Source organism: Myotis myotis, unplaced genomic scaffold (assembly GCF_014108235.1).
Source record: "Myotis myotis isolate mMyoMyo1 unplaced genomic scaffold, mMyoMyo1.p scaffold_m19_p_29, whole genome shotgun sequence".
In the NCBI taxonomy this organism is placed as follows: domain Eukaryota; kingdom Metazoa; phylum Chordata; class Mammalia; order Chiroptera; family Vespertilionidae; genus Myotis; species Myotis myotis.
In genome coordinates this window covers 2,847,204-2,860,311 of record NW_023416334.1, presented here as the reverse complement: position 1 = coordinate 2,860,311, position 13,108 = coordinate 2,847,204, and the positions used below count along the sequence as shown (strand labels likewise).

Below are 13,108 nucleotides of genomic sequence, written 5' to 3'. Positions count from 1 at the left end.
CAAAAAAGCTGTGGTACATTTACACAATGGAACACTACTCGGCCCTAAAAAGAAGAAAATCTTACCTTTTTGGATGGACCTGGAGATATTATGCTAAGTGACATAAGCCAGTCAGAGAAAGACAAGTACTGTGTGTGATTTTACTCATATGTAGAATCTAATGAACAAAACAAACAAAACAGAAACAGACTGACAGTTGTCAGAAGAGAGGGGTTTGGGGCTGAGTGAAAATGTGTAGATTAAGAAAAAACCTCCAACATCTCATGTAGAGGGCCACTTGGGAGGCACCTAGGCATTTTCTTATAATTATTGTCAGCTGAACTCAGAGCATAGGCAGAGCCACGCCCTGGGAACATGCTTCCCCAGTAAGGCTGGACATGTTAATCAGGCAGGGGCGGAACTAGGTATATAAATCCAGGCCTTTAAAATAAACCTGCTGTGTGGCTCAGGCCGCCTTTTGCTGCCTCTCCATCAGAGAGGATGGCGCCCACCTGGCCCCAGCTTAAAATCTATTTCTGCGTCTTGGTCTTTCTTTAATTTCTTAATCCCCAGCTCCTCCACTCAGCAAATGGACTGTTTCCTTTTCCATGCGGGACATGGAAAAGAGAGAAACAGTCCCCCACAATCTCATAGACACACACAACCGTATGGTGATTAAAAGAGGGAAAGGGGGTAGGGGAGGAAGAGAGGGTAAAGGGATGACATGGTGACAGGAGGCTTGACTTCGGGTGAATACACAATACAAATACAGATACTATATCACAGGACTGTACATCTGAAACCTATATAACTTTATTAACCAATGTCACTCCAATAAACTCAATAAAAATATTTAAAACAAAAAGGACAAATGACGAAGATCTTCAGGCGATTCGGTTTCAAGTTTCTCCCCAAGGGTCTCACATCCGCAGTTCCAGGATGTTCGCCATCACGCTGGCCCATGCTGGGAAGGCCGGTCTAGGCTGCCCTGAGCCTGGGCTGTTGGGCTGACTGACGCTGAGCCAACTGCTCCCAGAGCTCCGTGGGAATTCCAAGCCGGGACGAGAGTTCATCGTAGCTGGATTAAGCAAAATGATGCACCCAGCAATGATTATACAGGAGGCTGAGGCATCATGAGCAAGTAAAACGTGGCCTGCCTGCCGGGGCCAAGTGCAGTGAGTGCAGTGAGCCCAGAACCCCCAAGGCGCCACACACTGGGGGGGGGGGGGGGGGGGGGGGGCGCCGGGGCCATGGCCTGGGACCGCTAGGCCTCTGGGCGCATAGAGTCCCCATCCACAGCGGATGCCACCTGCATCGGCACTGCTGGGAATTTCTTGCCGGATGCCTGATTCAGCACGAGCCAGACAACGCATCTGACACAAATGTCCGGGGACGTGCTTCGTTCAGGGGGTCCGGGCCTCCCTGATGGGCCCCAAACAGTGGGGAACTACTGAGGGGTCACTTTTCAGGCGCAGACACTGGCTATCAGCAAACGCCTGTGTGCGTGTGCGTGTGCTCAGCAGGACATGGTTGCAGGTAATCAGATGTTGAACCAACAAAACCTTTGCTGTCCTGGTGCATCCGGAGCCTGGGGGCGCGGGAAGCTCTCCTCAGAGGCCCCACAGAGCAGATGCAGGGCTCCCCAGGAAAGGCCCCTGACAGCGGGGCTTCCCGGGAAGCAGGGGAGTGGATTCTAGAAGGGGTAGCTTCCTTTCTCCTCTGCTGTGGCACAGCCTCTGAGTGACACCTGAACAGCACACATACCTGGCCAATCAGCACGCACAACTGACTGGTGCCAACCCCCCCCCCCCCCCCCCCCCCCCCGCCACCACTAAACATCCTCTGAGCACTGCCTGTGTCTCAGACACTCCCCTCCCGTGTGTGCTCTCCCAGGACCTCTGTGCTCACGCTGAGCTGGGCAGCGGGGGCTGCTCTCCACCCATCTGCGCACCTCGGCCGGAGGATGCTCTTCCCTGGGAGAGGGCTGTGAGGGGGAGGAGGCTGGAGCCGCGGGGACCCCAGTCCTTTCTGGTAACTTCTAGTGACGCCAGCTCAGGGCAGCTGCGTGGGCAATCGCCGCCCAACAAGGACTAAGGCAGTGATGGCGAACCTGACACGCGTGTCAGAGGTGACACACAAACTCACTTTTTTGGTTGATTTTTCTTTGTTAAATGGCATTTAAATATATAAAATAAATATCAGTCTTTGTTTTACTATGGTTGCAAATATCAAAAAATTTCTATATGTGACACGGCACCAGAGTGAAGTTAGGGTTTTTCAAAATGCTGACACGCCGAGCTCAAAGGTTCGCCATCACTGGCCTAAGGACACGGAGACACTCGTTTGAAAACAGTCTGAATGTGCACTTGGTAGCTGGAGAAAATATTAGCAAATGTCACTGGGAAAAATTCATAATCAGACAGAAACAAAATATATTTATTAGAAATATTAGTCACATATCATACACTTTCAGTTAGTCGTGCACCCAGCTCTGCTGGCCTGGCCTGCCCTGAGGACGCTCGGACCACCGGGTGAGCTTGTGCGGCAACGAGGCCACAGGTGTGTCCGCTGCATCCAACTCACATTGTTGAATCAGTGAGCACTCAGGGCCTCAGCAACTCTAACCGGGTCAGGGAGGCGACCTCCAGCAAACTCGGGCTTCTGGGATATTAAAAACACACTCACTAGTGAAAAGGCAGCCAGGTCACACCTTTACTGCATGCCCTTGGCAGTCGTCTCAAATGGCTCAGCTCTGGGAGGGGAAGAACTGGGGCTGCATTTGGCAGAGGGGTTTTCACAGACCCGAACCCTCCATCGCCGCACCCGCCTCAGCGGGGAAGAGGGCGGCTGAGAACCTCTTGCGACGCCAGGCGGCTAAGCGCCGGCCGGTTAAGCGCCAGGCGGCTAAGTGCCAGGCGGCTAAGCGCCGTGGGAAGTGCACTTTGTGTAACACCTGCGCACCAACAAAAGCTGTGAACAACAACAGATGGAGAAGGAATCCCGGAGGCTGCGCCCCTTTCTACAGTGAGGGGGGGCCCGGGTGGGGGAGTGTGCGTGTGCGATTCCCCAGACGCTACCCCGGGCGGCAAGGCTCGGCAGTGCCGGAGACCAACCACAGTTCAAGGCCACGACACCACCCCGGTGCAGAGACCATACTTCTATGTCTTTTAAAAACCCCGCCTGCTCTTATGGGTCTTGCATATCGCACGTGCTTTTTATATAAAAATAATACATTAAAAATAGGGTCTGCAGAACCACCAAGTACTTTTAAATGACTGAGCAGTGCCTGAAGGAAGATGGGAGAAACATGGCTGTTGTAGCCTCTGAAAACCTCAGGACAGGAAACGAAATGACACAACTCGCTGATGCCGCCCCGCTTTCTATTTATCTATTTCCCACATTCCCCTTGTGCTCTGAGCTCTCCAACTAAAAACACACTTAAAAACCCTGTTCTGTGGCTCAGCCCCGCTGGGACAGCTTCTCCCCAGACCCTGCAGTGCGGCCGGCCTGGCCCCCAGCGCCAGACCTGCTCAGCCACTGTGCTGTCCGACAGGACACACGCGCCCCTCCACGCGTGCCCACCAGCAACAAAATGGTGGTAAAGGAACTTCCTTGAATTATAAAAATAAGTTGGCACATGGCCTTCCTTTTGTATGACATTCCCCCTTTCTAACCTGCAGGGAGCAGGACGGGCATGGAGGGAGGGGAAAAGGCACCCCCCACCCCCACCCCGCTCCGCTCTGCCCAGAGCCTGTGCTGAATCACCATGGGAGTCACTGCACCAGGCGCTGACAGTGCTGACCCCCCTCCCATCCCAAGGCCTCAGGGTCTCTCCTGCACTAAGCCTCGAGGTGATGAGCCAGCACCGCCCTCACCAGCCCGGGCTCCGCCCCCACAGCGGTGGTGAGCAGGCAGAAGCAGTGGGAGAGGCAAGTGTCCCGCTTTCCCCTGCTCATTCGAGGAGGAGGGGACTTGCTGGACGGCACCTCCGCCTCCACTGGACAGCAAGGGCCAGATGTGAAAGCAGCAGCAGCACCTGCCAGGCCCCATGTGGCCACGAAGCTGCTCTCTCTGGCTCAGGGATTCAGACAACATGCAGGCCCCACACCTGATGGGCAGGCCAGGCGCTCCCCAGTGCCCCAGAACCTCCACAGCGCGGAGGGCGGCGGGGCGGGCCTGCCGGGTGGCCTGGAGGGAGGGCGAACTCGCCTCTCCCAGGACAGAGCTGGGCCTGGAGCCTCCAGCCCGGCTGGGACAGCGCCCACCATGAGATTGACGTAAGCAGGGAGAGCGCTGCTGTAACAATGTGACAATGACCCTTGTCTGGGGGCACTCACACAGCTACGGGGCACCTTCATTAGCAAGTGAAGGGCACTGATGAATTCACCCCAATTTACTTATGTGCACCGCACCCCACTTGCCATGCAATGTGCCTTTATTTGCCGCCAGGAACACCGAAGAACCACCGGTGGCTACTTGCTCAGCGTAACTCCCAGGCGAATGGGGCGCTCGAGGGGGCTCTGCTGTCACTTAGAGTGAGCCCAGAAGAGCAGAGAAACTGCATTTCCGCCTCTGCCCACCCTTGTTGCCATGCGAACACGAAGCCCAGCTGAAGTACTAAATGCTAAACAAGCCTAAAGTTGAAATGTTTAAATTTGCTGTCTGCCCAGTATCCCAAGAAATACACCTGTAGGCTGTTTCACTGCACAAATACCCCCAACCCCAGCAGACACAGGGATTTCACACGGGTGGCTTCCTGTCGGTCAATTCTGCACATGGGACAAGCGTGTGTAGGAGAGAATGGGAGTGGAGCAAATGGGAGGACAGATGGAGGAGGTGAAGTCACTGCAGCTTCCCTTCGGCATGAGCACAGGCAGCTGCAAGTGACCCAGTCCCAGCACCGCCGCCCAGAGAGCCAGGTCCCACCTGCACTGCCACCCAGAGAGCCAGAGCCCACCTGCACAGCCTCCCGGAGAGCCAGGCTCCCACCTGCACAGCCGCCCGGAGAGCCAGGCTCCCACCTGCACCGCCGCCCGGAGAGCCAGGCTCCCACCTGCACCGCCGCCCGGAGAGCCAGGCTCCCACCTGCACCGCCGCCCGGAGAGCCAGGCTCCCACCTGCACAGCCTCCCGGAGAGCCAGGCTCCGCACCTTCACCTCCGCCCGGAGACCCAGGCTCCACCTGCACCGCCGCCCGGAGAGCCATGCTCCCACCTGCACCGCCGCCCGGAGAGCCAGGCTCCCACCTGCACCGCCGCCCGGAGAGCCAGGCTCCCACCTGCACAGCCGCCCGGAGAGCCAGGCTCCCACCTGCACCGCCGCCCGGAGAGCCAGAGCCCACCTGGAGGCCCCCACAGGGACAGTGAAGCGAGCTACCCAGGGGCTCCTTCTCATTCTCCCATGACCATCTTCCATCCACACAGCATGTGCAGGACAGTGGTCTCAAACTGTGACCAAGGCCTAGCTGTGCCGCTGATACCTAGACCATAAGCGTACCCCAGACGGCAGGGTTCACGTGTTCCAGGCTACAAATGCTTATCTTTTGTTGGCTGTTTTTGGAGGGAGTGGGTGGGTAGAAGGGCAAGGTTTTTTTAAAGGCCAAAGCCGGGACGCTGGTAACGAGGGGACTGGCAGGAAGTGCCGGTTGTCCCTGTCAATCTCAGGGCGGCTCCAGGGGAGGCCACACAGCTGCACATGCCACCCTAGGGTCTCCTGGGTCTGGAAGGAGGGAGGCCCTGGGAGAGCAAAGCTTCCCCAACTCACACCCCAAATGCATCTCAATTCAAGGTGGGTGCGCGGTGCAGCCAGCTCTGTCTCATTTGTCAGTTGGACCGCTGGATGGAACCTTCCTTTGAAACCCAGCGGCCAGGCTGTGGCCGTGAAAGCAGGGCCTGTGGAGTGACCGGGGCTTCCGGGACGATGGCAGGTGGCGGCTGGCGGGCCCCGCAGGCTTAGGTCTCGAAGTACTTGTAGATCTGGGCGACGTACTGCATGACGCTCTGCCAGTCCGGCCGGTCTGTGTGCAGCATCTCGCTGAGCTCCTGCGGGAGGAAGGGAGAGGTCACGGGCGCCACGCACCCTCCCCACAAAGCAGCTCAGACCCAGGCCAGGGCTGCGCTGTGAGAACCTCTCACCCGGGGAGGCGCAGGTGCAGGCAGCACCAAGGCAGTGGGAAACGTGATCGGGGAAAAGAAAAGCTTTTTCTTCTTACTCAGAAGACACCTTCCCTTTTAAAAACATGGTACATGACCTCCACCCTGCTCACCTGTTAACAACATGGCAGCTTTAAAAAAAGTGTGAAAAGAGGAAGTCACCCTAATTCCGTTTTCCTAAGGGTCTCCCCTTCTCTGGGTTCCCTATGATGCCACACCTGCTTCCCACACTGCCACTGCCACTGCTGAGGGAACTGCTGACCACTTCCCAGCACCCGGCCGCCTACCAGGACCCGGCCACCTCCCAGCGCCCGGCCACCTCCCAGCGCCCGGCCACCTCCCAGTGCCCGGCCATCTCCCAGTGCCCGGCCACCTCCCAGCACCCGGCCACCTCCCAGTGCCCGGCCATCTCCCAGTGCCCAGCTACCTCCCAGTACTCGAGGGGCAGCTGTGTTCACGTCACATCACACACTCTGCAATAAGCATCTTTGGGTGGTTTTGTTTCCTTCTGTTGAATTAGTGCCTTAGGATGCATTCCAAGAATGGGATTACCTCTAAATCTTCCAACCAATTTAAAATGCAAGCATTTGTTTTACCAGAATCCTGTTACCATGCAATGCTTTTTGGTTACCCCTCTGCCCCAACTTAGTCAGCAACAAGCAGGTAGAGACCAGAGGCCAGAAAGTGCCAGGCAACAGGGCTGGAAGTTGCCTGAAATCCGTGCCATTCACTGTGCTTGACAATTCACTTGGGGCTAAACTTGGATTCTCTCGTGGCCACAGGAAAGCAGGGGAAGGACCCGAAGTAAAGGCAGAAACAAGCGCAGCGGAGAGCAAGGCTGGGCTCCGCACAGCCTGGAGCCCAGCATTCCTGGCTCAACATCTAAATACAGTTCACTGATTCTGCTTCCTGGTGACACTAAGAAATGATCAGCATATCACTGGTCGTGAAAGGGGTGGAGAAGGAGTAAGTGGAACATTCTACACACATACACCTAGAAAAATTGAAAGAGAAAGTTTTCACAGAATATAAGGACAAAAAGTCTCCTGCCTAAACTACTTAAGGAAGAAATAAAACCAATTCTACACAATCTCTTCTGGAAACAGAAGAGGACGGAACACTCCCTAATGCATTCTGTGAAGCCAGCATTACCCTAATACCCAAACCAGACAAAGACTTTACCACAAAACTACAGATCAACTTCCCACATTAATGCAGACACAAAAATCCTCAATAAAAGAAATATGAGCAGACTGAATCATGGTCAGTCAAGGCTGGTTCAGCATCCAGGAGTCAATTAGCATGATTCATATCAACAGGCTAAATAAGGAAAGCACACGCTCCTATCAACAGATGCAGAAAAGCATTACACAGACTTTAATAACCATTAATGAAAAAGCTCTAAAATCTCTAGAAATAGAAGGGAATTTACTTTACATGATACAGAACAGACACCAAAAGCCACAAGTTAGTGGAGAGGAATGGAAAACTTTCCTCTAAGGTCAGGCGAAGGGACAGGCAGGCGGTCCTCTCCCCTCTCCTACTCGACCCTGTGCTGAGCGTCCCTGCCGGTGCCACGCGGCCGGAGAGACCCTGAAGGCACACAGGCTGGCAAGGAAGAACCGAATGTCTTCACTTGCTGACGCATGACTGTCTATGGGCAGCCCGGCCCCGGTGGGCACGCGCTCGGCCCTTCGCAGGCCCAGCAGCAATGCCGCAGAGCCTGCCTCACCTGTGTCACGCGATGGGCTGAAACTCCTCCGTGTTCCACCGGCCGAAGGGGAATGCTTGCTAACTTTTGGGGAACAGAGTAGTGCTTTCACTTTTAAAAAATCTCATCCTTACTCATACGCTACACCCAGAAACCTGAATTTAGCTGAATGTACACGTATAAGTGAGCACTTTTCTGACTAATTTAACAGCAGAACTTGATCAAAAGCCTGGGATGGGTATTGCTGTCCATTCTGATGGGATGCATTTTAAAAGTGTCAGGAGTAATTATATTATTTTCCAATCTACATCAAGATAGTGAATAAAAAATTAATAACATAGGAAGTTTCTATTCTGTTGATGACAGGAACTGGTGAAATTGCTCACAAACATCCCTAAACGCTTCTGAGATTAATCATGCTGTCAGCAGCTCCTCACAGGCCTTGGAAAATGGAATTTCTGACTCTGACAATTAGGCCAACGCAAGGTCTCCTTCGCTGCCTAGCTCTCACCAACGTCTGATGTACATTAGATGAAAATTAGGAAAAAATGCTAAAGTAAAAAGAAGCAACTATTAACTGTAATACAACAAAGATGTATTCTTGTACATAATATAACTTCTAACAAGTTCTCATTGCATCTTTGATTCCTGATGTAAGTTACTGTTACTTGTTAGCTGTTAGTGCTTCAGAGGAAGAGAAATCAGGCTCCGGGGGCCGGGGAGAGGGGTGGGGAAGGGGGAGCTTCCTCCTCACTTTCAATTCTCTGCACTTGGATGCACACACTAGGGCTTCTGTTTCTTAACAGGTTAGTAGAATGTGGGCTTTGGTTTTGGGTATGTGTGTATGACGATATTTTAAACAATGAATTCAACATTTTTAATGGTCCAAATTCTACTTACTTCTAAGTTTTGGAGAAAGATTTACATTTAATATTTGAAATATATTTCCATTTCTTTAGAAAACTGTCCATTCTGTTTCAGACATGTTGGCAAACAGCATTCATGGGACTCAGGGTTCTCCGGCAGCTGTCCTTTCCCGTTCCCCTGGCTCAGCTTCCCCGCCCGAGGGCTGCGCGTGGCCTCACTGTATTTCAGCTTAGATTTTCCTGGTCCCAATGAGACTGGACATCGTCTAAAATGGTCACTGGCCATTTGTGAGTTGGCTATTCTAGCCTTTGACAATTTTCTACTAGATTTTTTATTTTTGTTTTTCTAAATCCTCACCTAAGGATGTTTTCCCATTCTCCCCCCCCCCCCCCCATTGATTTCTTAAAGAAGGTAGAAGAGAGAGGGAAAAAGAGAGAGAAACATCGATGTGAGAGAAACACATTGATGGGTTGCCTCCTGCAAGCGCCCTGACCAGGGCCTGGGCCAGGGAGGATCCTGCAACTGAGGTACGTGCCCTTGACCAGAATCGAACCCAGAGCCCTTCCGTCCGCAGGCTGACTCTCTATCCACTGAGCCAAACCGGCTAAAGCCACTAGATTGTTTTTTAAATTATTGGTTAGTAGAAATCATTCGTAGATTACTTCCCTTTACTATGCTGTTTCTGCAGTTTAGTTATTATTCGTCTGAATGAATTTTTTTTTATTTATCCTGTTGAGATTCATTAAGAATCTGTAGTCTCCATCATTCTGGGAAAATTTCAGGCACCACTTCTCTTCTTCTGGAGTTCCTACCTGACTAGGGACGAAGTCACTGTCCGACTTTACCTCCCATGTCTCTTAGCTCTTAGGTGATTCCCATCCTCTTTTTCCCTTGCAGGCTTCCCGTTAAAGAAAATACTATCTGCTCACTTTGTCAATTCCCTGGTGGCTGAAGTGACGATGTGAGAGAGGAATGCCAATGAGCTGGAGGGACTCTGATTTCCTGGTCAGAGGGGAATGTGCGAGGCTTTGCTCTATCCCGTCCCTCCTTCCTGCCCGCAGATGGGAGTGATGTCAGGCGCCCGGCATCCACATTCAACCACAGAGCCAGTAGCAAGTCGGGGAGGAAAAGCCAACATGAGAGGTGGCGAAGTAGAGAGAAGCAGCACTTGGGCCCTTGATTTCAACACTGAGCAGTGCCTGAAACTACTGGGTTTCTTACTAAAAAACAAAACAAAACATCTTTATGGCATTTGCAACTGCTAGCTGGGTTTTCCATTTCTTTTTTTGTTTGTTTTTCCATTAATCCTCACCTGAGGATATTTTATTTTCCATTGATTTTTAGAGAGTGGAAGGAAGGGAGGGAGAGAGAGACAAAGAGAGAAACATTGATCGGTTGTCTCCTGCACACACCCCAACTCGGGCCAGGATCGGGCCTGCAACCCAAGTACATGTCCTTGACCCGGAATTGACCTCGGACCCTTTGGTCTATAGGCCAACTCTTGAACCACTGAGAAAAACGGGCCAAGGTGGGTTTTCCACTTCTTGATGTTGAATACACACTAACTTATATAACCCCTTTATTATATTTTCCATTTAAAAAACTGATAGAGATGTGAGAATCATGGATCAGTTGTCTCCCACACCTGCCCCAAACAGGGATCAAACCTGCAACCTAGGTATGTGCCCTGCCTGGGAAACAAACCCACCACAACTAGCCGCCCAGCCAGGGCTATTTTTCATTTCTTATATCCTCACTCGAGGATATTTTTCCCATTAATTTTTTTAGAAGGGGGGGAGAGAAACATCGATGTGAGAGAGACACATCCGTTGGTTGTCTTCCCCATGCACCCCAACTGGGGTCAGGGATTGAGCCTGCAACCAAGGTATGTGCCCTTGACCAGGAATCAAAACTGTGACTCTTCAGTGTGCAGACCAATGCTCCAACCACTGAGCCAAACTGGCCAGGATTATTTTCCATTTTTTTAAAGTTTCTGTTTTATGTTCTGGGCAATTTTTTTTACATCTATTTTCTAGTTCAGTAGTTCTCTCTTCTTCCATAGCTAACCAATTAGTTTTTCAAGCCAACTGGTATTGCTAATTCCAAATTTTCATTTCTCAAAGTTTTATTTGATTATTTCCCCAAATCTTTTTTTAAAAATAATAACATGCTCCTTTCTTATGATTTGTATTCCTTTGATCTCTTAACATGTTTAAACATAGTCTTCTGTAGCCTCTTTCTGTTTTATAACCTTAGGTTCTAGTAGACGAACTTCTTGTTTCTTGTGTCTGCTGACAAGCTCAAATAGATCAATTTTTTGAGTGTTTTTAAAGTTTGTCTTGTTAGCATATTTCCAGCAACCATTGTACTACTAGCCAAGGAGCTTCTTGAACTAGAGATAGTGTAAACTAGGGGCTTCTTGCACACAGGAATTACAATTCTGTATTCTAAACCTCATCTGGCTGTTTCCTTTTCTTACAGGAGGTTTCCCCCCTTTTTTTGGCCACAAAAAATCTGATGGGAAGAACAAACTTCCTTATCGCACCTCCCTGGCGGGCAGGTGGAGTTTTCCACCCGCTCTCACTAAGAAGCGCAGCACTCTGTGAGCCTTGGTTCTGTGCAGGGCTCGGTACTTCAGCTCTGCTCATGGGAGCTCAGGGCCTCACCTGTCCCTGTGTGGGTGTGAAACAATACCCATAGGAACTCACTGCTCCAGGCCCTCTACCACTACCCCAGCCCCAGCCCTGGGGCTGCCAGTGTCAGCTGTGCCTCATGGCTTTGATTTTTACTACAGCTCATGCATTGAAAGGTCGCTGGTTCAAGTCAGGGCACATGCCCAGGTTGCCGGTTCAGTCCCCAGTCAGGCACGCACTTACGGGAGGCAACCAATTGATGTTTCTCTTTCTCGTTCTCTTCCTCTTTCTCTAAAAAACCAATACAAACATATTTACAAAAGGACTTAAAAAAGCCTCTCTAAATCATACATGGTCTGACCAACTGGGTAATTTTGTATTAGAGATCATGAGGGATCAATTTCCAATCTTCAACAAATGTATGTCTATGTTCTGTAAGAAACTGTCAGTAACGACATAGAGTTCTTCCTCACATGATTAGACTGAAATATAACAAGGATACAAAAGAGGATACTTACCAGGCTGGGCTTAATGCCTACACTTTCAGCTGCTTCAAATGCCAACAAGAGATTCCTTTTCTAAGGTGAAAAGACAGGGAGACTGGAATTACCAACTAAAAACATACAGCTTTTGCTAAGACCACCATGGACATTCCCATATAAGAAACCTGTAAGTCACTTAAAAATTTAAGCCAAATATACAAACAATGGTCTCAGTATAAGAAAAAAAAAATTGTCAGGTTACAAATGTCACTAAAAATGACAATACTGACTCCTGACTATCAGATACATTTTTCTTAATTCTGTTATTTTTTACTTTGTCTAGATACAGGGCTTATACTTCTGCTGTGTGTCAACAGCTGTTTGCTGAATCATGGTGCTATATTAAACCATCAAAGTCATGTGTCCACACAGTTACATATAACCAAGTGGGAAAGCTGCTCTTCCCCCGTCCTGGGTCCCGGGGAGAGCCTCTCTGATGCCTGTCCCTGGTTCTTCGGCGACACCCTCACACACTGCTCCTTGATTTCTAAAATAACACCTCCTCCCGGAATAAGTGAGGACTCAGCTGTCATGCACCTCTCCCTTTTCCTCCTTACAGCCACATGGCTACTTTTCGTTCTTTTATGAGTTATGTTTGTGACTTTAAATAATACCCTTGTATCTCCATTTCTTATTCCATCAATCATGGACAGCACTTCCTCACTCCACTGTATACAATGAGGAAGTTCCTTCATCTTGTCAGGTTTTACTTTTTAAATTATTGAAACTGGTAACACTCAGTTCCTTTTTTATAACCACATTTAAGTCTTCTCTCCTCTCTTAATAGGATAATTCTGAAAACCAGAAACAACCAACAGCACTGACAAAGTAGTGCACCCCAACTGCACTTCCTTCTCGACAGTTCGTCATGATGCCGTGTCACTAACGCATTTCCCACAGAGGATTCTCCTGTGACCCAGCCCTGTCACCACCCTGCGAATCTTCAGGCTGGAGTCGTTCAGAACCCCATGCCATTTCCACACAATCCCTGGGAGGGCGTACTCTGGCTTCCTTCTGAAGAAGGGGGTGGGACAGGCACCTTTTCTGGAAACATTCACGTAGGAACAGTTCCCTCTGTACCCTCACACTTGGTCAATAACGAGGGTGAAAATAATTTTCCTGGAATTTTAAAGGTCCTGCTCCATAATAATTTTCCCCTAATTTGTTGCTTCTTTGTGAGATTCTTTCTGGTTGTTCTTGATGCTTCTTCATCTGGACGCATTTA

At 50.5% G+C, this 13,108-nt stretch overlaps 1 protein-coding gene across 9 annotated transcripts in view; it reads right to left on the bottom strand.

Annotated features, from left to right (window-relative positions):
- Positions 1-5,223: 5,223 nt before the first annotated feature.
- SPECC1 (sperm antigen with calponin homology and coiled-coil domains 1) overlaps positions 5,224-13,108 on the bottom strand; it is a 249,111-nt gene continuing 241,226 nt past the window's right edge. For 3 of the 9 annotated variants that reach the window (XM_036296313.1, XM_036296312.1, XM_036296308.1), the window contains exons 15-16: positions 11,860-11,919; positions 5,237-6,019 (exon numbers count right to left, since the gene is read on the bottom strand). In XM_036296313.1, the coding sequence (XP_036152206.1) occupies positions 5,930-6,019; positions 11,860-11,919 (150 nt within the window). In that variant the 3' untranslated portion in view covers positions 5,237-5,929. Of the gene's footprint in view, positions 6,020-9,690; positions 9,929-11,859; positions 11,920-13,108 lie in introns of those variants that run through there. The other 6 variants (XM_036296318.1, XM_036296309.1, XM_036296315.1 and 3 more) reach the window with 6 other exon arrangements.